We start from the raw sequence: 24,553 nt of genomic DNA, 5'->3' as shown, positions 1-24,553 counted from the left end.
CCCCCTCCCTCCTGAGTGATTTTATCACCTCTGACCAGCAACTCCTGCCTACATCACCACCTCCCTGTCATATCTATACACACACACACACACACACACACACACACACACACATTTATATATATTGGGATATTTAAGGAACAATTAGGTTCCATGCTGTCTTGTGCTGAACAATGCCACTGGCAAAAGAACAGACAGGGTATGAATGCAACAGGTGCAATGATCTGTTGTGTTATGCAGAACTGGAAGAGAAGTAGGCACTGTGTGAGGGTTGTGATAAAGGCTAAGAGAAAGCAATGCATTCTGGGACTTGCAGTATTTAGCAAGTGCTTAACCAGGTAATGCTAAGCAGACATGGTAGGGGAGACAATTACATAACCAACCTCCACTCCCCCATACAACCACTCTACAACACCAAAAAAACTAAACCTGATGTCAGAGTACTCCTTTAAGAATTACTGGATGAATAAAACTCTGTATTGTTATGTCCAACCAGGCTTTGGAAACAACACTATCACAGGAACAAATGAGCTGCCATATATATTGTACAGTACATGTTTAACCCAGTTTGGAAATGTATTCCAAGTAAGACACAAGACTGTAACACAAAGCCGTCAATCTCTGACTGTAGGATGTTTCCAAAAATAGAATATTTCAGTTCAGGCAACTGCTGTGTGTCTATTCCAAGGTGCGTTTGATGTATGAAAGGACTAGGTCAACAACTACCCAATTTAAGGATGGAAATGTTAATAACTACAAAGAGGCATTATGTTGGTGTTTGTTAAAAATGCTGCTAGAGCATTCTTGTGGCCCAAATTTCTGTATACATAGACATACACATTTTTATATGAACAGCTCTTTTTAGTGAATCTTAAAGGGGTTCTTAAAGATCAACGCCATTTCTTCGTGTGCCATCTCGTGTGCAGTCAAGTTTGTGTTTTGTGTGTTCAGTTGTGCTTAGTAATGATACTCCTAATTTTACCCTTAAAAATGTAACATGAAACACTTTGCTGTAGGGAGGAATTAAAAGAGGGTTAAGTTTTTTATGTAATTCACAATGTGATAAAGTGACATGTTATTGAGGTGTCCTGTTACCAGTCTCCTAGCTGCTATAAGCCTGAAAATGTCATGTGGCCGAGGAATATGGTGCACAATATCTTAAGTTGTGTATGCTGTCATTTCGCTTGTCACACTGCAAAACCCTGCTAGTACTATGTGAAGTATTAGGGTAGTACAACAGATAAAACTGCTTTGTATGTGCCACACCCAGTGGTCGCATGTCAAGAAAGTAAGGAGCTTGGTCACATGACCTTCCCACAGACAGCTTTAACCTAAAGAGTGCTCTGAGGGAAGAGACTCCCATGTTAAAGCGACTCCGTACCCACCATCTGACCCCCCAAACCGCTTGTAACTTCAGATAGCTGCTTTTAATTCAAGATCTGTCCTGGGGTCCGTTCGGCAGGTGATGCAGTTATTGTTTTAAAAACGACTTTTAATCCTACAGTGCTGTGTCTAACGGCCTGGGCTTACATTTGCATATGCATTAGGCTGGCACCACCTCTCCTTCCCTCCTCCCCGCCCTCCTCAGCATTAGGAATGATCCAGGAACATTAACTGCTGTTTGAGCTTTGCACAGGTGTCTTAACGATCCAGCCCATGTTCATTATACACACAGGTGGGGAATAGGAAGCAATGTGCCTGGAGCATTCCTAATGATGAGGAGGGTGGGGAGGAAGGACAGAGAGATGGTGCCAGCCTAATGCATATACAAATATAAGCCGTTAGACACAGCGCTGCCGGATTAAAAGTCGTTTTTAAAACAATAACTGCATCACCTGCCGAATGGACCCCAGGACAGATCTTGGATTAAAAACAGCTATCAGAAGGTACAAGTTGTTTGGGGGGGGGGGCAGATTGTGGGTACAGAGTCACTTTAAACCTATTTATGGGTTAGAACTAATCACTGTAAACCTAAGTCTCTCCCCAGAAGGTTGGAACATTCTAGTTAGTCCATGCTTGACCAGGAAAGTGAGACTATCTACCTCTGTCTCATACTGTTTGTTAGGCCCTACACCAAGCACAAGGCCTAGTCAGTTTCCAGTTCACTGCAACAATTATTTCAACCAAGTACATTAAGACGTGTATGACGCAACACTTCCAAATGACCTGTTCCAATTGCTACTTTCAAATTTGGGTTTCACAGTGATCATGGCATTATGTGAAGTTTAGGGGGACTGCCTTTAGTTCACGCATAGCAGACAATTCTGGCAAGACAGAGAGAATTAATGCAGTCAAGGACAATCTTTTAACGCTTAACTCTTGTTTAGTAATCTACAACGCAGTTTGTCAAATCTGTGGGGGTCCAGACATCAGAGCCTAGTCTGACAGCGGCGGGAGCAGGTGCGGTGCAGCCGTGACAAACACGTCATTGAGAGGGATCCCCTGCTTGAAATCCATTATTTTGACCATTTTTTTAAAATATAATTTTCCATATTATTGACACCTTCAGTACAATAAACCCTATTGCACACGGTTGTACTCACCTGTCTCCATTACTCTGCTGTTGCCATTCTGATGATGTGACTGGGCACTTCAGGTTCTGCCTTGGACATGGCTGCTAAGCCATTCCCAGCCTGCAACAGTGGTGACTGCCTCAGTCAGTGATTGGCTGAGCAGGCATTTCTTTTTAACCCCACCCTGTTGTTTTTAATCAACTCTTGTATTTTAAGCATTTCCTATTTACTTAAAATTATGGTATATGATTGCTCAACATTTTCTGCCTCCTTAACATCAGACAGCAGGTCCCTCTTTGTAAATACTAAATGTAGAACACTGTATGTTCTCTGGTTGATGACTTAACAAGCTGTTTTACAGATGCTCCTTTAAGTGCCTCTATTATATTCCCATTCTTGCCTGTGAATACACTAGGGATATTCCAGACAACACAGGCACGCTGAAGTCACCAATCATTACTATATCTCCCTTCAGTGCCATTTGAATAATTCCATCAACTAACAGGTTACCATAGTCATCAGTTTCCCCCAGAGGCCTACACATCACACCAATTCTAATCACAGTTCCCTCTTTACTTTGCATGCATACATTGATTGTTAGCGGCTTTCGGTCGCATGTGGCCGCCACTCCATGTGTCCATACCATTAGCATCACGTAGTGTATCATTAACTTTACAATTATAAAGACTTAAGTGGCTGAGAAGAAATAAGTGCAAATTAGAACCTTACATTAGTAATCGTAGGCTCGAGTCTGGCCTCCAATTCTATGGATTTTGCCTCTCTCTTTCTTTTATCTATTCCCAGCTGACCTCTAGCCAGATAATACTATGTTATTCTCTTTCTCTGATGTAAATCCCTCACCTAACATTGCTGTGACTGTGAATAATGCTATATTCTTCTATGCTGTGTTAATCTCCCTGATCTGTGTGATTTTCCAATCCAACTTCAATATAAACCATCCACACCCGAACCATTGTTATAAAATTGAACTGTAGATTCTTTTTGCTGTGTATTATTAGTAGTATTGTTACTCACTGGCGTAGCTACCATGGGGGCAGGGTACGCCGTCGCTATGGGGCCCGGGGGCTTAGGGGGCCCGGGCCCCCGCGTTAAAGTATGCCCCCGCCCCCTGTATTGCCGCTCACTGATCGGCTAAGCGGCGATGGAGGGGGTGGGCTGGGCGTGCGGAGGGGATCGCTGTCCTACTCACCTGTCCGCCGGCCCCAGCAGCTCCTCTCCCGACACTCCGGTCTCCCGTCATCCTCCGGGCACAGGCAGTGGGGTACAGAGACAGTCTCTCTGTCCCCCGCTGCCTGTGCCCGGAGGATGACGGGAGACCGGAGTGTCGGGAGAGGAGCTGCTGGGGCCGGCGGACAGGTGAGTAACCTGTTTGTTGTTTTTCTGGCAGGGGGGATTGGCTACTATGGGGGGCACTGTATGGGGCATTGGCTACTATGGGGGCACTGTATGGGGCATTGGCTACTATATGGGGGCACTGGCTACGATGGGGGCACTGTCTGGGGGCATTGGCTACTATATGGGGGCACTGTATGGGGGCATTGGCTACTATATGAGGGCACTGGCTACTACATGGGGGCATTGTATGGGGGCATTGGCTACTATGGAGGGCACTGGCTACAATTGGGGCACTGTATGGGGGCATTGGCTACTATATGGGGGCATTGGCTACTATGAGGGGCACTATATGGGGGCATTGGCTTCTATCTGGGGGCATTGGATACTATATGGGGGCATTGGCTACTATGGGGGGCACTATATGGGGGCATTGGCTATGTGGGGGCATTGGCTACTATATGGGGGCATTGGCTACTATGGGGGGCACTATGTGGGGGCATTGGCTACTATATGAGGGCATTGGCTACTATGGGGGGCACTATATGGGGGCATTGGCTACTATATGGGGGCATTGGCTACTATGGGGGGCACTATATGGGGGCATTGGCTACTATGTGGGCACTATATGGGGGCATTGGCTACTATGTGGGGCACTATATGGGGCATTGGCTACTATGTGAGGCACTATATGGGGGCATTGGCTACTATGTGAGGCACTATATGGGGGCATTGGCTACTATGTGGGGCACTATATGGGGGCATTGGCTACTATGTGGGGCACTATATGGGGGCATTGGCTACTATGTGGGGCACTATATGGGGGGATTGGCACCAATCACACTGCTGCTATCTCCAAACTGTGACAATGAGCAAAATATTTTTTTTATATTTTCCCCCCTAAAATCAGGGGCGCGTCTGATCAAAAGGCGCGTCCTATAAAGCGAAAAATACGGTACTACATGGGGGGGGGGCAGAGAAGGGTCTAACTACTTAATGAGGGACACAGTTGTCTAACTACTATATGAATACAGAGGGGACCACTATATGAGGGAACAGATGGAGCAAATAGATGCGTAGGATATTGGGGCATGAGTGAGGAACCTAAACTGTCTGGCAGATCCTACTGAGAGAAGTCCTTATGGTGGCCAGGCTGGATGGAGAAGAAGGGGAAAAGTGAGCAACTCCGATTGGAGAAGACGCCTGTAACTGCACTGTGATAACTTATGGTGTGTAGAGCCTGTGTGGAGCCTATACATGCCACTGTATGGCCAATGGTGATATTGGACTGTGGATTTTATTCCGTAGCAGTGGTAGCATTATTCAGTATGTGGGGGTTTTAGTCAGTGAGAGGGGGTAATATTTGTCCCATGTAAACTGGTACTGTTTGTATTATTCATCTTAATATACTGGATTTGGTTGGTAACAATATAGTGGTAATGGCAGTGGTCATGGTGCTATAATACTTTTCCTAATACTATATATACATATTGCTCTCTCTTCACAGCTTAGTGGTCAGTTGTTTGGGGGGGGGGGCCCAATCAAAAGTTTGCTATGGGGCCCAGCTAGTTCTAGTTACGCCCCTGTTATTACTATACTATATCAGCACCACTAGTGTACTAAATCAGTGGCCCTGAAGCCCACCTACCCGCTTACCTTCCTGTGTTACTGACCAATATTGCCATATGTAATAGGGCCAACGATCAGCCATTGAACAAGCAAACACTAGAGGATGTGCAGCTAATGATTGATCAAAGCAAAGGGTTGCACGAATGATTTAGCAATCGTTTATGCAGGCCTGGTCACAAAATTTCCTGAAGTCTCAGGAAACCAATGCCAATCAATGAGATTGGAGTTAATTTACTAGGCGGCCATGTAATAGCCCTTTAGGTCAAGGCTATGTCCACATTGCTGCTTGACCATCTGTGGGCAATTCTGTCAGATTTGATGGCAAGAACAATGCAGCATGCAGCTTTTCTATTGTCAGTAAAATAATGGAGACCACATGGGAACCCTGACAGATCCCATTATAAAGATGGCCATACAAGGCCAACAGCTATCTCTTCATACTTCTGGTTTATATAATTTTTCAATTGTTCTCATTGGAGAGAACAGGGGTAAGCCACAGATTTCCTTGGTGGAGGATTATGTCTCCCAGAACAGTCAAGCCAGGCAGGTAAAATCCAAACCCCCTTACTTACCCCCCCAGTCAAAGTTGGATTGTGTTGGACTAAGTTTAGGCTGTGTACCACAGGAGTCTGTTGTACAACAAATGTGGCATAGCCACAATTTGCCCTACAATGTTGCCACATATGAAGAATAATCATATAGATTGATCAATTGATCAATCAATAGACGTTCGATCCATTAATTTAAAGGGGTTATCCAGCGCTACAAAAACATGGCTACTTTTCCCCCTCTCTTGTCTCCAGTTCAGGTGTGGTTTGCAATTAAGCTCCATTTACTTCAATGGAACTGAGTTCCAAACCCCAGCCAATCTGGAGACAAGAGTGGAGGAAAAGTGGCCATGTTTTTGTAGTGCTGGATAACCCCTTCAAGGCTTATTCTGATTCAACCACAGATCTTCTATATTTTCCTCTCTCCCTTATTTTACCAGTCACTGTAAGGTATGAATATTAAAATGACATGTGTATAATTATGCACATATTCGTCAAACGTGACTTATTAAATGAATCAGCCATTTGCACAGTTGCCATTGAATGATACTTCGGAATATTAACAAGTGCAAACGCTGCCATCTGCAACAACCAACAAACCTTTCACCAACAGCAGAATTGTAACTTTTCTATCTTTATAAAACTAAATATATATTGTAAGATGCTTATATTTAGTGTTTGTGAATGAAGATAAATCATTTTGTTATTGGAGAAGATAGTTATTTCTGATGGGAAAGGCTACATAGGGATCAAATAGAAGCGGGAACCTAGATTCCTCATTTCACACCCATAGGCGTCTAGAACAAGAGCCATCTGGTCCCTGCCCGGCTTGATTGCTAAAGCTGAAGATAGCCAAAATGCCAAAAACAGCAGAGTAGGATTAGAGGAGACGTGGTAGAGTTCTATTCTATTATATTTCTTCTCTACATTGGTTCTGCCCCTACCGTTGGCTTACAAATACAGATGTAAAATACTAAGTGAAATACTACTGGTTGGTTTTCCTGTCTTCTGGTCTGTGTGAGGTGCAAGCCAATGATCCAGTACTTATTGGGCAGGCCATTTGGGTGTAGCAGAGCTGTCAACTGCAAGTGAACGTTTGGCTGAGAAAGTCGGTAGACTACATCTGCTATGGAGAGATTGGACTGTATGATTCCAACTAGCACTGACAGCCCACTGCTATAGGTGGGGACTATCAACATCATCCATATGAGTAGTGCTGGTACATTGAAACCTAGATTAAAATATGCCTGGTGTCAAGGGACTAAGGGCCCTACAAGGGGAGATTATCGGCTTAACAGGTCTAGGTAATAAACCTACGAAAAAGAAAAAGCTTGTTCGTTGGCCAGCTTAAAAAAGCCTTGTTTGTCAGCCGGATATCTCATCATGTAATAGTGTAAGGAAAGGGCCATATAAATGATCCAGACATCATTTGTGCAGCCCTGCCTGCTCCATAATCGAGCTGTGCAAAGGCTTATTAAAGTGACAATCTACAAGATAGGGAATGGGGTCTGCATATGTGAGGACCGCTCCCTATATAATGCCACATGTAAATCACACAACAGTTTCTTACACTGCCATCGCTGCACGGTTTTAGCTCTTTCCAGAATGTCTGCATCTGCGTCAAGTCTATCTTGTTAAGTGGAATGGATACTTCTCCAATGGGGTCATTCCTGCTGAATCGATCATAGTCCAAGACCTGGAGATATAAGACTCTCTGCACAACTTTTTCATATGGGAATCCTGAAAAACATGAAATATACAGTATTACTTTCTGCACCTAAAGCTCCTACTTACAAGAGTTACCCTGAATACATATGTAAGACATGAAAGTCTACTTTACTAGACTTATTTTATTGTAACCTTCTATTCTTTATATCCATTAGTATGTATATATTGTTACATACAACGTAAAGGTTCATGCACATGGCCATATTATGGATGCATTTTGGGTACCGATAGATGTTCATGGGGAGTTTTTTCTATATAAATCCAAAAAATGTAAAAAAAAACAAGCATGCTCCATTGGATGTCATTTGTAGGGATGGGAGAGGGGATTTATCAAGATCTTAAATTAGGCCCCTCCATCTTTTTTCCGGCCAAATTCACTAAAAGGCACACACCCCTTAGTGAATCCGGCCGTGCCCCTGACCCTGCGCAGGTATAAATCATAACAAATGAGGTGTGGAGGAGGCCACTTCTCCTCCCTGGCACCCCCACGCCCGCCCACCCACTGGGAGAGTGGGGGATACGGCAGGCATACGCCAGGGAGAAGGGGGGAATCTGGGTCTTCTGCCTGGCGTATGCCCCTGCGATAACTTTGATAAATGTCTCTCTCTGTCTCTATAGGAAAATAGCTTGATTTACTGTATAGAGCAGCTGACAGAATTGTATGATAGCACATGAAGTCCCATACAGCTGCATAAATAGGAGTCTTAGGGGACTCCATGTGCCACTATACATTCTTCATACATATGGGGCCTCACGAACATCTGTGTATAGACAGGCAGAAAAAAACATCATGGCATGCTTCACTAGGTGCCATACAACGGAGGTGTTGTCCCTTACCAGCATTGCTTTTAGGAGACACTATCAGATCCATTAGATTTGATGGCAAGAATAGTACTGCCAAATAAATATAGGGCCCTTCAACAGACCCCTTTGTATGTCAGTGGTGCCATTGGAACTGGTGCCATTGGGATCTATTGTTCAGGCTCTGCTATTAGTCTTTAGTCTTATATAAGTATTAGTCTTAGTCTAAGTAAGGTGGCAAAATCTTGACTGTTCACTGAGCTCATGACTATAAAAGAAATTATATATAATAACAATTATGACACATTGGACTTGAAATATATGAAAAAGGTCACAAGTAGCATGAGGAACAAATACAATACCAGTAGTTATGCAGAATAAAATATCTATAAAGATTTGTCCTCAGCCGGTTCAGAGGTAAAATTGCTTAAAAGCATTTTTAAAATGTCAGAGCAAATTTTTTTGATGTAGAAAGCAAATTCCATGCTTTTAGCTCAAAGGGCATAATGTGTGAAATCCCATCATAATTTTGAATATAAGATTTTATTTCAGTTGCACCACATTGTGCTATTTTCTTTATGCCAATATAAGTTCTAATGTTGTGGCTTAACTACTTAAGTGAAACACCCAACAAAACTTTGACCATATTAGACAGTGACCAAATAAGCAATTTCCCTGATATAATGCTATATTCACATATCCACTTTAGCTGCAGGAACTATCAATAGTAACAAAAAAATTGACCGCACAACGTAAGTTCCATACTAATCATGGCCTTTGGAACAAACTGTTGCTTTCTCTCTAAATGAGACCTTTACCTTAACCCAGTTTTGGATCATTCATAGAAGTTATTACTCCCACAACTTCTCTATAAAATGAAGGTTAGAGAAAATTCCGATTCCTTAGGTGTAAAGTTAAGGATGTAGATTTGATCCATATGATGTAGGTTTGTGGTGAGATAAATTCATAAATTCTGGGAGGATGGCTTTCTTGAGCTGGAAGTAAGGCCAAATTGTGAAATTCCTGGGACGTTCTTGGTTGCAGTCTTAGGCTATGTTCACACAACGTAAGTTCCATAGTAATCACAGACGTTGTTGCAACGGCCATGATTACGATGGAACTTATGTTGTGCTGAGGGCTAAGGGAATCCCGGCCGGAGTGTGTACACATAGTGTACACTCCAGTCGGGATCCCTAGTGGTGTTGCAAAAAACTAACATGTTTTCTGCGGCTGCTATTCAATGAATAGCGACCGCAAAAATCCCTGTCAGTTCACACGATGGAGTGTGTGTGCGGCTCCAGCCACACGCTCGATTATGAGCAGAGAGGTTAGAGCAGAGAAGAATTTAGATGCGGGCGCTCACGAATGCACCTGCATCTGAATTAAGCGTCGGTAAAGATACTGCAGTACCGAACGGGATGATCTTTTCTGAGACCGGCCGTCCCTTGACCCGTCCGGGTAACGGAACGGCCGGTGTCATACAACGTGTGAACATAGCCTTACTTTGTTGATCTGACCATCATCATCAAGCATATACCATAGACGTAGATCAGGTAGCTACCATGGGTCCTAAATAAGGGCTAAAAAGTTGTGCTGCCAATTTATTCTACTTTGGAGAGTAAAATATAGTAGTAAAAAAAGAATGTGCTTATAACTAATAAGAAATACCATATCTATGATTGCTGTGTATGGTGGAGGGTGCACAGGATCTCAAATAGAGGTTGCATTTAGCATAAAAATATGGGAATATATTTATGAAACTGCTGCCTCCCTCTAAAAGATCCCGGCTCTGCATAGATAGCTCACAACTTATGCTAATAAAACAGAAAATATTCAGAGACTGCCAAGTGTCTCAAAATAGTAAATGATATAATTAAATATACCTAATAATGCAAACACTTATCCAGGCAACAAGTCAGTGTCAAGTGTTTCGGGGAAAAGTGGTGGATAAACATTTGTGCGACAAATGCAAATATTTATTAACATCCAGCCAAAATATCCGCAGTGCTGGGCGGAAAGTAAAAAGCCACGTATGAGCTCGTATTGCATCAGTGCTGGTCCATTGGTTCACACAAAGATTATTCAACTGCACCCATTGTATATACCTAAGAAGGTCATTATTAGGCTTGGTTTACACCAGCATCATGGTCCATCTATAACTGTGCCATAACAGGTGTAAAGCACAGGTGTCAAACTCTGGCCCCCCAGCTATTCCCATCATGCTTTAGCTTTGGCTGTCCAGACATGATGGGAAATGTAGTTTTATAACAACTGGGGGGCCTGAGTTTGACACATGGAGTTCCAATGGGTCTACGTTACAAAGCTATGGTCATTCCATTTGGCACTATACAGTGATTGCTGCTAGGTAGGAATACATACATAACACAGCATTTGATGGAACACCTCTGTAAAATTGACACACATTGATTCAAGGGTATAATATAAAATGTGGTGGTGGGTTTTGCTATGTTATGTGATTCCTGTGGATCCATCAGCATATGACAACCTTCCTTTACCTCCTCTATAGGCATACCTTCAGTTCTCTGACTGACTAGTGTGACTTCCACAACTAAACAAATAATATAATGAACAATTCTTAGGGTCCATTTACACAGAAAGATTATCTGACACATTATCTGCCAAAGATTTCAAGCCAAAGCCAGAAACAGACTATAAACAGAGATCAGGTCATTAAGAAAAGCCTGAGATTTCTCCACTTTTTCAAATCCATTCCTGGCTTTGGCTTCAAATCTTTGGCAGATAATCTGTCAGATAATCTTTCTGTGTAAATGGACCCTTAAGCAATCTAATATTACAAAAGTGGAAGTGGAAGTAAATTTTTTGAAATCTCTTTTGTCAGCCTTGTATCAAATCTCTCTATGAATCCCAATAATTTGGCCCATAACCATAGTCAGACCTTTGTTGCTCCATTAGCTGGCTAGCACAGCTAGGGCAGAGTAACCCTTTTTAACCCCTCCGCCTTGTGCATCTCACCCTCGAAGAGGAAGGTCTCGTTCCAATGTGGGTTGAGGTTTTTCCTCTTCACCTTGGTCTCTAGCTTGTGCTTCTTGTCAGGTAGTAGATAAATCTTCACAAAAGGATCACTGGTTCCGCTAAAGTCCTTGGCTGGTAGCTCCTGTGCCTTCATAATCTTAACAGTGAGAGTGGACTCCTGGAAGTTGTAGCCCACACTAAACTGAATACGGCCGAGAGTCTCCCTTCCTGAGCTGTCATGACCATCTTCATCGTCTGACCCTGGAGACAACTATAAGAAAAAAAAAGCAGGTTCAATGCGTGCAAATTGCAAATTAAAGAATGTTTTGCAATGATTTCTACTTCCACCAGATGGCAGTAACTAAATGTGGCTTGTAGATTGTCTTATTTCAGTATGAGGATACTCAGAGGTCATTCTAGTGCCTTGGGCCCATAGTCCTTATGCCTAACCCTACAATCCAAAGTTTTTCATCATTGACGCCTTCATGCAACACATTATACATTCTGACATTATTGAATTAACAATGCTTTATTTTTTTTTTCATTGTGTAATGGCATTTCCATGTTTCCAATGACAACAGCAGAGGTCACTGTCACATTACTGCAGCCCTCCTGATGTATGGAATTCATTACATAATATACAGTGCAGGGAAGAAGGTCAAGGGCAATGCTATAGAGAATATAGGAAGAACCTCATCCCAAATGATTATTTAGTTTTGATACTATCTGAGACAATTCTTTACTTATTGATACCAAATAATATTTTACCCATACCCGTAAGTTGATACATGGTATATACGCCATGGATCTGCAGTAGATACACATTTGGAATGTCTGCAGCTTATTGCAGGAGAAGCAATTGGAATAAAATTTTAGGAAACCTCATCTATATCCTACGAAAAATATATGAGATATTCCGTACAGGATGGATTTTATATATGCAGCGTGTCGATTTATTCTGTGTATTCTGGTGCAAACCTGTGAGTGTTCTATCATGTCATTGATGGGAGTTGTAATTTTGCAACAGCTGGAGAGTGACAGGTTGGGGAACACTGCCCTTAGGCTGATCATAGATGATGTGATTTTTCAAAATGGTATAGGGTCAATAGTCAGACCGCGTTATGTTTAAGATTTCAGATGATCAAAAGGGTGTCATTTTTTTTTTTTTTAATTGCAATTACAGTAGAGTGGAGGTCTGCAAGGATCAACTGACCTCTAATCATTTTCTACCTTATTTTATTTTATCTTAAAGGGGTACTCTGGGCTGGGGTTATTTTTAGTGTATGGCTGGGAAAGGGGTGCAAATAGAGGCCCCAGTGGAAAGGGTGCCCCAGTGCTCCTTACGGTCTCACTGGACCATCGAGCAAACTACTAACTGCACCGGAACGGGCAAGGATGAAGGTAAGAGACATACCTGCCCCGAGGCGTCTCCTGTGAAATAATGGGCTATCAGCAGGTTAGATTCCTCTAAATGGGCACTGTCATGCCAAAAAAAAACTGTGGGGGACTATCTGTGTAGAGTGTGACCGGTCAGAAGAATTAACCTGGAGTAGACTACACACCATGGGGGAGATTTATGAAAGGGTGTAAATATATACCTGGAGTAAACTGCCCACAGCAACCAATCACAGCTCAGCTGTCAGCTCTGGTAGAATATAAGAGGAGCTGTGATTGGTTGCTGTGGGCAGTTTACACCAGGTATATATTTACACCCTTTCATAAATCTCCCCCATGTGTTCACTCTCGGCTATGTGTTATTTTTGGGCCTGGTTAGCCCCATACATTTACATTATGCAGCCATCCAGGTCACATAGCTGGGAAAGAATGTGCAGCACGCAGACTTCTCTCTGCTTGTTTTTTTTTTACATGACAAGTACTCTTTAAGGTAACCCTTTCCTTGCTGTCTTTTTTAGTTTTGCTCACATTTTTGCTTCGCACCTTGCAAAGCCAGTCCCCACATGCCATCCATCCAGTGTTATGACTTAAGTGTCATATAATATGAACTGTGATGTACAGTCATATTATATGCCAGACAATGTACAGTACTGTAATGTACAGAGGATGATGGCAGAGGGATCATCCTTTCCTGCAGCCACAGCCTGTACAGCTCTGGGAGTCGGGTCGTGACATCACCATTTTATCCAGGAAGTGAAGCCTTGATGCAGTAGTAAGTGCAGGAAAAAAGCACTTTATAAGCATTTCCCATAATAAGTGTATAATGGTGATTTGTATAACTTTTGGGGGGCAATACAATACTTTAATAAAAAATTTCGCCGGCCTTCTCCTTTAATGCAGGACAGGACATGTCCACCAGAATGACAGACCCTCTTTGTAGCCGTCTCCACTCTAGAGGAAAGAGGTCCCCCAACTTTAGCTTTATGAATATACTTTATGAAAATGGATTTTCTAAACTGGACAGCTCTTTTACCACAATTCGGTAAGTCAGACAAATGCTTTTATCCGGATAAGTATGCGCCTACATAACTTTTCTCATAAGCACCACTTGAATTGTAAATTTCATTGAAAGCAGTGAGAGCGCATTGGATCTGGCTTGACTTTCTCTCTCACATTAGTACATTACCATCATTACCAGCATCCTATGTGCACATACAAATTCTGCATAAAGGGCTCCCCAATTTTGTATAAAACAGAAATGAACACTTTTTTTTCTAACTATTTGTCATATTCTTTATTTACAGAGTAAATAAATTCATATCAACAGTAATGTAAAATAATGGCACAGGTCTAGGGGCAGGTAAGATTTGCTTTAGTTAAAAAAAAAACCAAAAAAACCCTGTATAGCAGTAAAAAAATGCACCTGGGGGCTGCGTTCACACTATGTATATTTCAGTCAGTATATGTATATTTCAGTCAGTATATTTCAGTCAGTATTGCAACCAAAACCAGGAGTGGATTATAAACACAAAAAGGATCTGTTCACACAATGTTGAAATTGAGTGGATGGCCGCCATTTGGCAAATATTTGCTGTTATTTTAAAACAATGGCTGTTATATTGAAATAATGGCTGTTATTTACTGTTATATGGCGGCCATCCACTCAATTTCAACATTGTGTGAACAGATCCTTTCTGTGTTTTGAATCCACTCCTGGTTTTGGTTGCAATATGAGGACCACAATACTGACTGAAATATACATAGTGTGAACCCAGCCTTAGAGTAGCTTCACAAGTGGCGGAATCGTAGCAGATTTCACGCGAAATCCATTGCGATTCCCGGACAGTTTGTATGGGTTTACATACTCGCAGCGGATTTTTCCCATCCCCCTTAACCTGCCACGGCCCAGTGAATACTTTACATATCTGCGCTCCGACCTGCTTCTTTGGCTCCCTGACATCTTGCTCAGCCAATCAGTGGCTGCGGTGGGGTAGTGCACTTTTCGGCTGATTGGGACACCATGGAGCTGGGAGTCACAGAAGCAGGCCGGAACACGAAGGGGTAAAGTATTCACCGGGAAGGGGGACGGGGTTTACATACTTGCAGCGGAATGAAAAATCCACTGCAAATATGTAAACCCAAAGAAACTGACAATATCGGGAATCACAGTGGATTTTGCCACAGAACTCACTGCGTGAAATCCATTGCGATTTCGCTACGTGTGAAGCTACCCTTAGGCCTCTTTCACACATTCACTTAATAAGAACCCATTGTTTTCTATGGCCTCATACACATATCTGTAGGTGTTACAGATCTGTGCCGCAACCCCCCCCCCAAAAAAAAAACGGGCAAGCCATTATATGTCCCATATTGGCGGCACAGATCCACTTATTGAATGAATGGTGTGTCTCCATGTAAAATCAGAGGCCCCTCTAAATATGATATGGGCCCATAACAGTCCCCATACATCCTCCGTAAAGAGTTTATGTTACGGCAATACATGGGGCCACCGCTGATTCTGTGCATGGACTACTTTAGTTCTATTTATCTCTAATCAGTAACAAAAATGTATGGCCACTTTTTTTTATAGCAAATATCTGCAAATAAACATCCTTGTTAGTCTGGAAAACATTTTAATGTAAGTGGAAGTCAAGTAACATGACAAGCAATTGTTTGGACAAGCAATATGCCTGGTAATAACTATACATTCTTGTATGATATTGATCCAAATGAACAGCTATACTGTTTATACCAGTGGTCTGCAATCCCTGGCTCTCCAGCGGTTGTAAAACCACAATTCCCAGCATACCCTCTGGGCTGAGCTCAGGGGGTCTCACTGTAGCTATAAAGCATCATGCGTATTGTTGATCTGTTATGATGAATCCCTATTCTTGGCTATAAAGGGTTCTGCACAGGGCATCAACCAACCTAAGGCCGGGCCTGTATACATTTACAAACCATAAGTTACTGTACATGAAGGAGCTTGCCAAAGAAACACACGTTCAACAATAGATGTGCGTGTCTGGAGCTAGATAGCACTATTTATAGCACAGACATATGCCCTAGTGAGAGGAAATGTGAAAATTAAAGTGACAATCTCTATAGCTTCCTGGTGTGAATGGAGAAGATAAAACCTTAAATTGTGCTGGTTTTGGAGCTGAATGCAGACACCTAGAAAGAAAGGGATGCAGAGCCTGACACATTTCCCTTATTGTCAGATTGCTGCGGTGACCTCTATTGTAATAGTATCTTATATAAAGGATCAAGACAAAACCACTCATACAATATATATAATGTACATCTATATACTGAAAATCCACAGTTATGTGTTAGCGACAACGGTGGCATATGGCACCTTCTTTGCGGTTTCTTAGGTGTGAAACGTAATACAGTGCTGACACTTAGGAAGCATGACAACATGAATGATGCTTTTGTCATTTGTAAGTGCTTTTCTTTGTTGAGTGGTAGGCGTAGGGAACTTGCTAGAAGTTTCTCTAGTGATTGAACGTAAGCTGCTGTCCAACTCTTGCCCATCAGTGGTAGTCATAACACTGGAGGAGCCCCTTACCAGGACATAATTTATTCTGGCCATTGGCACCTCTTGCTTTAGAGGGTGCTAGTCGTCAGGCCTTTTTGCCAGAAGAAGGTGCCCTGCTATATGCTGGTTGCAAGACGGCTCTTAGAAGTAGAACCAGACTACTACTGCTGCTCCTGGAAGGGAAGCTGTGTGCCATAACAGTTGCACGTTGGGTTTTATGAACACCTACACAGTTTCTGACGCACCAGTTGGAACTAAAAAAATTATTTTTTAAGTGACCGATCTACTGTGGAAAAGATTCAAGGAGAGAGGAGCCCGGACTGTGCCCAGTCAGAAGGCCATGGTGTGGATGTATATCAGAGGAAGATTCCCAAACTTCTATCATGTAGAAGAGCCTTCCTACGTGAAGCAATGACCAAACCAAGAGACTCTGAGCTAAAGTGCTTTGGCATAACCAAGAAACTGTGGGTTGGATATTGACCCAAAAGGGGGTGTTTCAGGAACAGGAAACATACTATCTATCTTCCCTCCTCATCGCTGGCCTTCCACCTCTCTGTCATCTTGGATGGTAACATCAGCAATATGTCCATGAATATATCCGCGAATGCAGCAATTGCAATATGGTACTTGCTCCCCTTGTCTTGAAAGTATATTTTATGACAGAGGGCAATAACATATGCGGCTGTTGCTAGGATTTGGAACCTTTAAAAGTCTACTGTTTAATAAACTAGAGACTCCCATGTAATAATAAGGCATAGAGTAAAATACTGTACCTCACACCTCCTGCAATCTCCTCACACCTACATCACTAGATATACATTTAGCGTAACACATCAAGAAGTGTAATACAAACACAAATATCACGGATAGCGATAGTTTTCAAAAATCTTAAGAGATACAGTATGCACAAATAAAAGATACACCTACAATCTATAAGGGTTGTATAAAATAGTAAAAAAGAGTCACTTGTAAGGGGCTAAAATGCAATAGCAAACAGAACACATAGATAGGAGTGGTGCATAAGACATATACTATACCATAAGTGTCACCCGACATCTCTCATCCTCTAAAAGGAGCTGTGAATGAAGCAGCAGTGTATAGACTAAGCATGAAATGGCTATTACCTATTTCTGTGTGTCTGGCGTTTAGCCCACAGTCTGCTATGTGTATCTATGCACAAAACTTACAGGAACGGCATTGTGTTGGGGAGTTAGTCACCTCCTTCTTGTTTTGTGGATTATATAGTAGTATAACACAATAGGTTGTAACTAAATCAATACAATACCGCCTAATAAACTTTAGTCAAAATACATAGCTTACTTTCCACGACAGAGACTAATACTAGAAAATTTCTATGAATTATTAATGCAAAGGGAGATGTAACTCAGGCCGACACATATGGTAATAAAAAAATGCAAATCATGTAATTTCTCAAATTGTTCCGATCACAAAATGTGCAAAGTGTTATACATATCCCAAGTCAGTGTTGTACCTGCTTGGAGTTATATACCGTACTTTGGTTATAAGACTTAATAAATATTGCAGAAGGTACCTGACTGCTCTAAGCCGTATACAAGGGAGTGTGTATGTCTTTCTCATCTGTTATGATACAGTATCCTGGAGAGGTGATATCCTGGAAATAGTGCTCACATCTGTTCTCCCCCAAGTGAAGTTCACACTATAATAAGGCACACAGGATATAACATAGGATCCCAGCAGCGGTCGTGTACTGAGATGTACTGAGGGCGTGCAAATAATTTACTGAGCAGCAATGGAAAAAAAAACAAATAGCACTGGAGACATAGTTAACAAAAGGCTGTGAATCTAACTTTCTGTGGCTAGGTAGTGTGTGACATATACTCGGAGCCCAGGGGTGTCAGTGCTTAGCTACAGTTTTATAACGTCAGAGAATAGGAGAGAAAAGATCAAATTATTCCATTTATCATACAATAAATGATTGCATTTTAGTATATGATGTTAGGTATGTTTAGGAGTTGACAGGATTATATAGAACATCTTTGTTACCCACCTCACCTAGTTCTGTCTTGGCAAACAGCTAGGCAACTGGACACTGGTTTCCACCTTCCGCCACAGCCCTATTTAAAGAGTGAATGGTCCAACTAAGCCCAATGGTGCGTTTACACAGATAGATTTATCTGACAGATTTTTTAAGCCAAAGCCAGAAATGGATCTGAAAAGTGGTGATATTTTAATCTTTCCTTTATGACCCGTTCCCTATTTATAGTCTGTTCCTGGATTTGGCTTTAAAAATCTGTCAGATAAATCTGTCTGTGTAAACACACCATTACCCTCTAATTGAGTTTATATCCTATCCTTGTTTGTTTCTCTTTCTTTACTATATTGATCCTGCTTCTGACTCCTGATTGACCCTAATCCTGACTTTAGCCTTGCTCCTGGCTATCACTTATCCTTTACTCTTGGGTTGTTTGCTGGGTTCCTCTTGTCCCACCCTCTGTCATATCATATCCCGTTTGCTTTCTTGGAGATGACCCTTGGTTCTGGTACTGTCTATGCTGCTGTCTATCCATGACTATTCTGGGGACCATGACCTCCTACAGCAAAAACCACCATTCCTTGCAGGGATTATAGAGGTATTCCAATCTCAACATTGATAGCATACTAACAGAATATGCCGTAAATGTCTGATAAATGTAGGCCTTGATTTTAAATCATAAATCAGACATGGTCTCTGCCTCCCCAACTCTGGCAGATCATCTGGTCCCAAGCGGCGAAATCTTCTTCCTGTATAACATTCCGGGAGAATCAGTATAAAATAATGCTCCATTGGTACCATCCCCCGGAATTACTAAACCGTCTCTATCCAGACGTGCCGTCTGAATGCTGGCGTTGCTCTAATGTGACGGGTACTCTCCCGCACATTTTCTGGGATTGTGAGAAGCTTCGTCCCTACTGGGAAGGAGTTCAGGGCCTTGTGGCGACTATTATAGGTAAATTAGTTCCTTTAGACCCTCTAACGTATCTCCTAAACCTCACACCCAAGATGCTTCCGAAGCATTCGGGCAGGCTATTTCTCCATATATTGACTGCGGCTAAGTCTTTGTTAGCTAAATACTGGAGACAGGAGCTGATCCCCTCGTCTCTGGAGCTCATTAATAGGATTCAAGAGGTTCGGAGGATGGAATTCCTTACAGCCTCCCAGGAGAATAGAATAGAATAGAGCACTTTAGGAAAATATGGGACATGTGGGACAAGTATTATGACGTGCCCTCTACCAGTTCGGCCTCTCATCCGTAGGTTCCTACTTATACATATACCCCCTATGCCCCCTGTGTTTCCCTTGTCCAGTCCTGGTCTTTGTCTTGTCTCCCATTGTCTGCTATGTTAGTTCAATGATTACTTATATGCTTATGTTTTGTTTTGTTTTGTTTTTTCCCTCATATATTGGACTGTAATATTCAAAGGTGATCTGGGAATTGATTTCCTAACTTGCCCACTGTACAACGTTGTTGTGTTTACTGTTCATAGTCTGGAACTGTTATTTCTTGTCAGATTCCTGCATATGTGCTTCTGTCTTTTTGGTTTTATTGGAAAAAAGTAAGAAAAATAAACAATTATAAAAAAAAAAAAAAAAAAAATCATAAATCAGACATTATGCAAATATTATGGGATTACTTCTCTACAATGGAAACCAGTGAGTCTCTGGACCCCAGTCTGACAGAACCCAATCAGTTATGGCTTAGGGCCCTTTTACACAAGCCGATTACGGGAAGGAGCTTGGCTAAAAAGCTAATTTGGCAATAATCGGCCTGTGTAAAAGGGTCAGCAGAGGAGTGTGAAAAACACCATTATTGTAAAAAAAGATAATGTTCCTGCAGCCGATACTGCTGGCGGACACCGCGCAGTTTTAAACTAAATGTGAATATAGCCTAATAATGAAACTATAGTAATACACGTTCCTCTGTTACATACAATAATATACAGCGGTTAGGACTCGGAATATTATACTATATACTGTGTGCAAGATTTGTTCAGGATATAACTATAGACAGAGTAGAGATTACAACCATACTCAGGCCTTGTAACCCAAAGGGTCCCTCCTTCTCACATGAGGACATCAGGTCTATAGATGCCCAGTGACATTTCAGGGACTCGTGCTTCAGATTTAGATTATGCCGTTGTTGCCATTAATATAAATTCAATAGGTCCGACAATGAATCTGTCTTCCTTAATAGAATGAACTAAGACCTTATTTATAGAACGCCTCTGTTATCCAATCCCAGGAAACAACTCTTGTAGTAGAAGATGTCATAGTAGATAGAGAAGAAATAACGTAGTGGGTAATATTTATAGATTTCCTTTCCTGCACAGTGCTAGGTTATAGCTAAACAGGCAAGGTGACCAGAGTAGGTCCTTTATCCGTCATAGGTCATATGGCTTAATGTCCCTCACCATAACATATCTGTAAAACCCTTTAGACAGAAGCCACTAGGAATTAGCCGTATCACCATATACTATAGACCAGGAGGTATTATGTAAGTATATAAGTCAGTAATGTCAAGCAAGCAAATGTGGTAAATTTCCTTAAGCCACATTTCAAAGGTCGGAATAAACTCAGTAATATCGAGTAAGTGAAAACTATCAATCCTCTCATACACTTTTAGGTCATATTCCTCTAAGGCTGATGGGTATTGTAGTTTTGATGATGACGAGTAAGTAAAAAAAAAGTTTTAATTCAATAAAGACAATCAGAAAGAACTAGCAGTAATGTAAAATAAAATGTACAAAAATGGCAAAAGACAATAGCTGGGACATAGTAATTCTTTTTACCGAAATTCAGGAAGCAGGCACCACTGTGTGCAGTATATGAAGACTAAAGTGCAAGGCTCCTTTCGGTATTATAGTATGTTTAGTGAATCTAGTACTTACTTATGGACCTGCCTTGAAATCCGCTCTTGAGTAGTTATCTTATATTAGTAAAACATTGCAAAGCATTACACAAAATCATGTAATAACAATGGACAATAATTAAAAACATGGCTTATCCTTGAGCAAATCCGCTTGTAAAATGACAAAAATTACTGCCAGATCAGTGGGCTGGAGAACGCAGTTAATGAAGTAGAATGCAAGGAACAAATAGATGAACCAATAAAAACCTCAATGACACCAATGCAGATCATTAACACTTTCTCATCCTTTGAGATTACAGGATCCCTGACCCTATCAAATCTGGTCTTCCACTTGATGAATCTGATCAGAATGAGGATTCCGCACTATTGTGTAATAGTGATACACCTTCAAAAACTGACAGTTATCTCTCCCTGTTCTCCCCATACACAGGAAGGTTTTGCGCGGTGAAACATTCTTGTGTTCCCTTTGTGGAAGTCAAGGTTAAGCCACAGCTAGATGAAGTCCCCAGGAGTAAGTGTGCCTTTGACCACGGACATTTGCTGAAATGGAAGGCCGTCACTATCTCACTTTATTGTACTTTCAAGGGTTAACTTGCACTGTGTTGTTCTGTTGTGAACACTTTGCTTGGTATGTAATGTCTTTTTGTTATGTTCACTGTAATTACACTGTACCTGCACCATACTCTAAAGGGGTTAATATAAAGCCAAGCTATGACACAAGAAGCTTAGAAGCTGGTAGATTTCCACTATTTCTGTGTGATAGTGTGCAGACCTGAGATTTTGGAGGGAAAAAACAGACATGTTGACCTTTTCAATGTTGTTTATGTTTAGAAAACTGCTTTGTCATTCCCATAGACCTGTATGGAAATTCAATACAAGTCTATGGCAAACTAAAGTTGAAACATTGTATCTGTTAAGACTGTGCTTCTCCACTCCATCCCACCCACTAGAAGATTCTAGGGATACAACATTAGTCTGCCATAGACTTATATTGAGTTCCCATACAGGTCTATGGGAATGATAAAGCAGTTTTCGAGACATAAACCACAGTTTTTTCCCTCCAAAGACTCAGCTCTACACACTCTACACACACTACACACATCTCGCAGCAACAGTGGAAAACTACCAGCTTCTAAGCTTCCTGTGTCATAGCTTGTCTTTATAGTAACCCCTACTACAACAAAAGTGTATACAACAGAACAACAAAGTACAAGTGTGCACAATAGAACAACACAGAGCAAGTTAACCCTTGAAAGTACAACAAAGTGAGATAGTAACAGCTTTCCATTATAGCGAATGTCTGCAAATGTCCATGATCAAAGGCACCCTCTTGGGCTCTACAAAGACAGCTCTGGCAGCTGCTTATCTCTCCAAGAACAAAGAGATTAGGCAGTGATTTTCCATCACGCTCGACCGGTATCTCCAGGAGAGCCCCATGGGCTGTATACTGATGGCGAGCAAGGGGATCTGCTGTCAGAAATACAATATAAAGTGTTCAGGGAAGAAAAAGAGTGCTGCACCTCACACCTATGGCTGATACTAGTACCTCTCGGCTGCATAAAGAACATCAGAATTCTGTATGTGAATTGATCAAGCCACACTGCCCCATGTACCTCGGGCAGGTATCTGATACACATGGGTCCCTACACTAAGTCCACACTGTGCCGGTCGGCGACCACCACCCTCGCAGGCGTGCACAGTCAGGGAAGGGAGGCCATGGAACGGCCCTGCAACCCCCATACCACAGGACCAGACCCAAAAATGCCACACCAAAACCCAGCCAGCACCACCGGCGGAGGAAGCTGCCCCCAAACAGCACAAGTCTGGATAAGGTATTGCACTCACTATAGCTATCAAAGATAGAATGGGACAGGCAGGAGGGATTAAAACCATGAGCACTCAGGTGTCTCCTGCTAATTGCGGTCATGTGGGTCTCACCAGGAGGAGTGCAAAACACGGAGAAAAAAGAGAAACAAAATACGGTTCAGGGAAGAAAAAGAGTGCTGCACCTCACACCTATGGCTGATACTAGTACCTCTCGGCTGCATGAAAAACTTTTTCTTTTTCTTCCCTGAACAATATAAAGTGTATGGGGACCTTAAAAGGAATCTGTCACTAGGTTTATGGTGCCTTAAATCAGGGCAGCATAAACTCATGACAGAAATGCTGAACAGATCGGTGTATTACTTACATCATTTTGTTCAGTCGTTCTCCTAATATTCAGGAGAATAGGATTATTGCTGTACCACTCCCCCTGCCCTACAGCTGCTGATTGACAGGTGACTGCCTATACACAGCATGGATAGATAACTGCCAATCAGCAGCTGGTGGGCGGAGTTTTCTGCTACTCATGAATATCCAGGACTTTTGGGCTCACACACATAATGTAGAGAACTACATATTGTCCATGTTATCTCAAAATCAGCTGCACAGAACAATTTAAGTGATACATCATTCTGTTCAGCTTCTATGTTACTAGTTTATGCTACAATTAGCTAGGTAACACTATAAACCCGCTGACAGAGTCTAAATAATTTCTCTTTCAAATCAACTGGTTCTAGCAAGTGCCAGAAATTTGTAATTTACTTCTATTAAAAAATCTCAAGTCTTCCAGTACTTCTCAGCTGCTATATGTCCTGCAGGAAATGTTGTTTTCTTTTCAGTCTGACACAGTGCTCTCTGCTGCCACCTCTGTTTGTGACAGGAACTGTCCAGAGCAGTAGCAAATCCCCATAGAAAACCTCCACTGCTCTTCAGACTGGAAAGAATGCCACTTCTTGCAGGACATACAGTTGATTTAAAAGAGTTTTTTTTTTTTTTTTGATGAACTACCCCTTTAAGACAGGCAAGCGAGTACATAGGTCCTGATAAATCTCTCCCTTTGACCAGAGCAGGGAATGTCCATTGTAGCAATCTTCATTCTAGCTAATAAAAAGATGCTATAATAATGAAATGAAACCAAGAGATGCGAGAAGGCAGCAGCACAAAACAGGTAGATCATGTATATGTGCACATAGGGATATATACTGCTGCTGCTGTTGCATGGTGTAGGTGCCTCTCTCTTGTACACAAATCTTTGTGCCGTCACACCGTTTACCTGCCAGACGCATTAGAAGCAGTTGTTTTATTCTCTGTTTCCATCTGGGGTCAGATTTGTGCAGATGT

The 24,553-nt window shown here is 41.9% G+C and overlaps 1 protein-coding gene across 6 annotated transcripts in view; it reads right to left on the bottom strand.

The window, feature by feature from the left end:
* Nucleotides 1–24,553, bottom strand: part of SYT7 (synaptotagmin 7) — a 289,629-nt gene that overhangs the window by 17,407 nt on the left and 247,669 nt on the right. For all 6 annotated transcript variants that reach the window (XM_069965682.1, XM_069965683.1, XM_069965687.1 and 3 more), the window contains 2 exons: nt 11,567–11,837; nt 7,614–7,783 (listed from right to left, as the gene is read on the bottom strand). In XM_069965682.1, the coding sequence (XP_069821783.1) occupies nt 7,614–7,783; nt 11,567–11,837 (441 nt within the window). The remainder of the gene's footprint in view (nt 1–7,613; nt 7,784–11,566; nt 11,838–24,553) is intronic.

This window comes from Dendropsophus ebraccatus, chromosome 4 (assembly GCF_027789765.1).
Source record: "Dendropsophus ebraccatus isolate aDenEbr1 chromosome 4, aDenEbr1.pat, whole genome shotgun sequence".
In the NCBI taxonomy this organism is placed as follows: Eukaryota; Metazoa; Chordata; class Amphibia; order Anura; family Hylidae; genus Dendropsophus; species Dendropsophus ebraccatus.
Note: the sequence above shows the minus strand (reverse complement) of the source record. Positions and strands in the feature narration are given on the sequence as shown.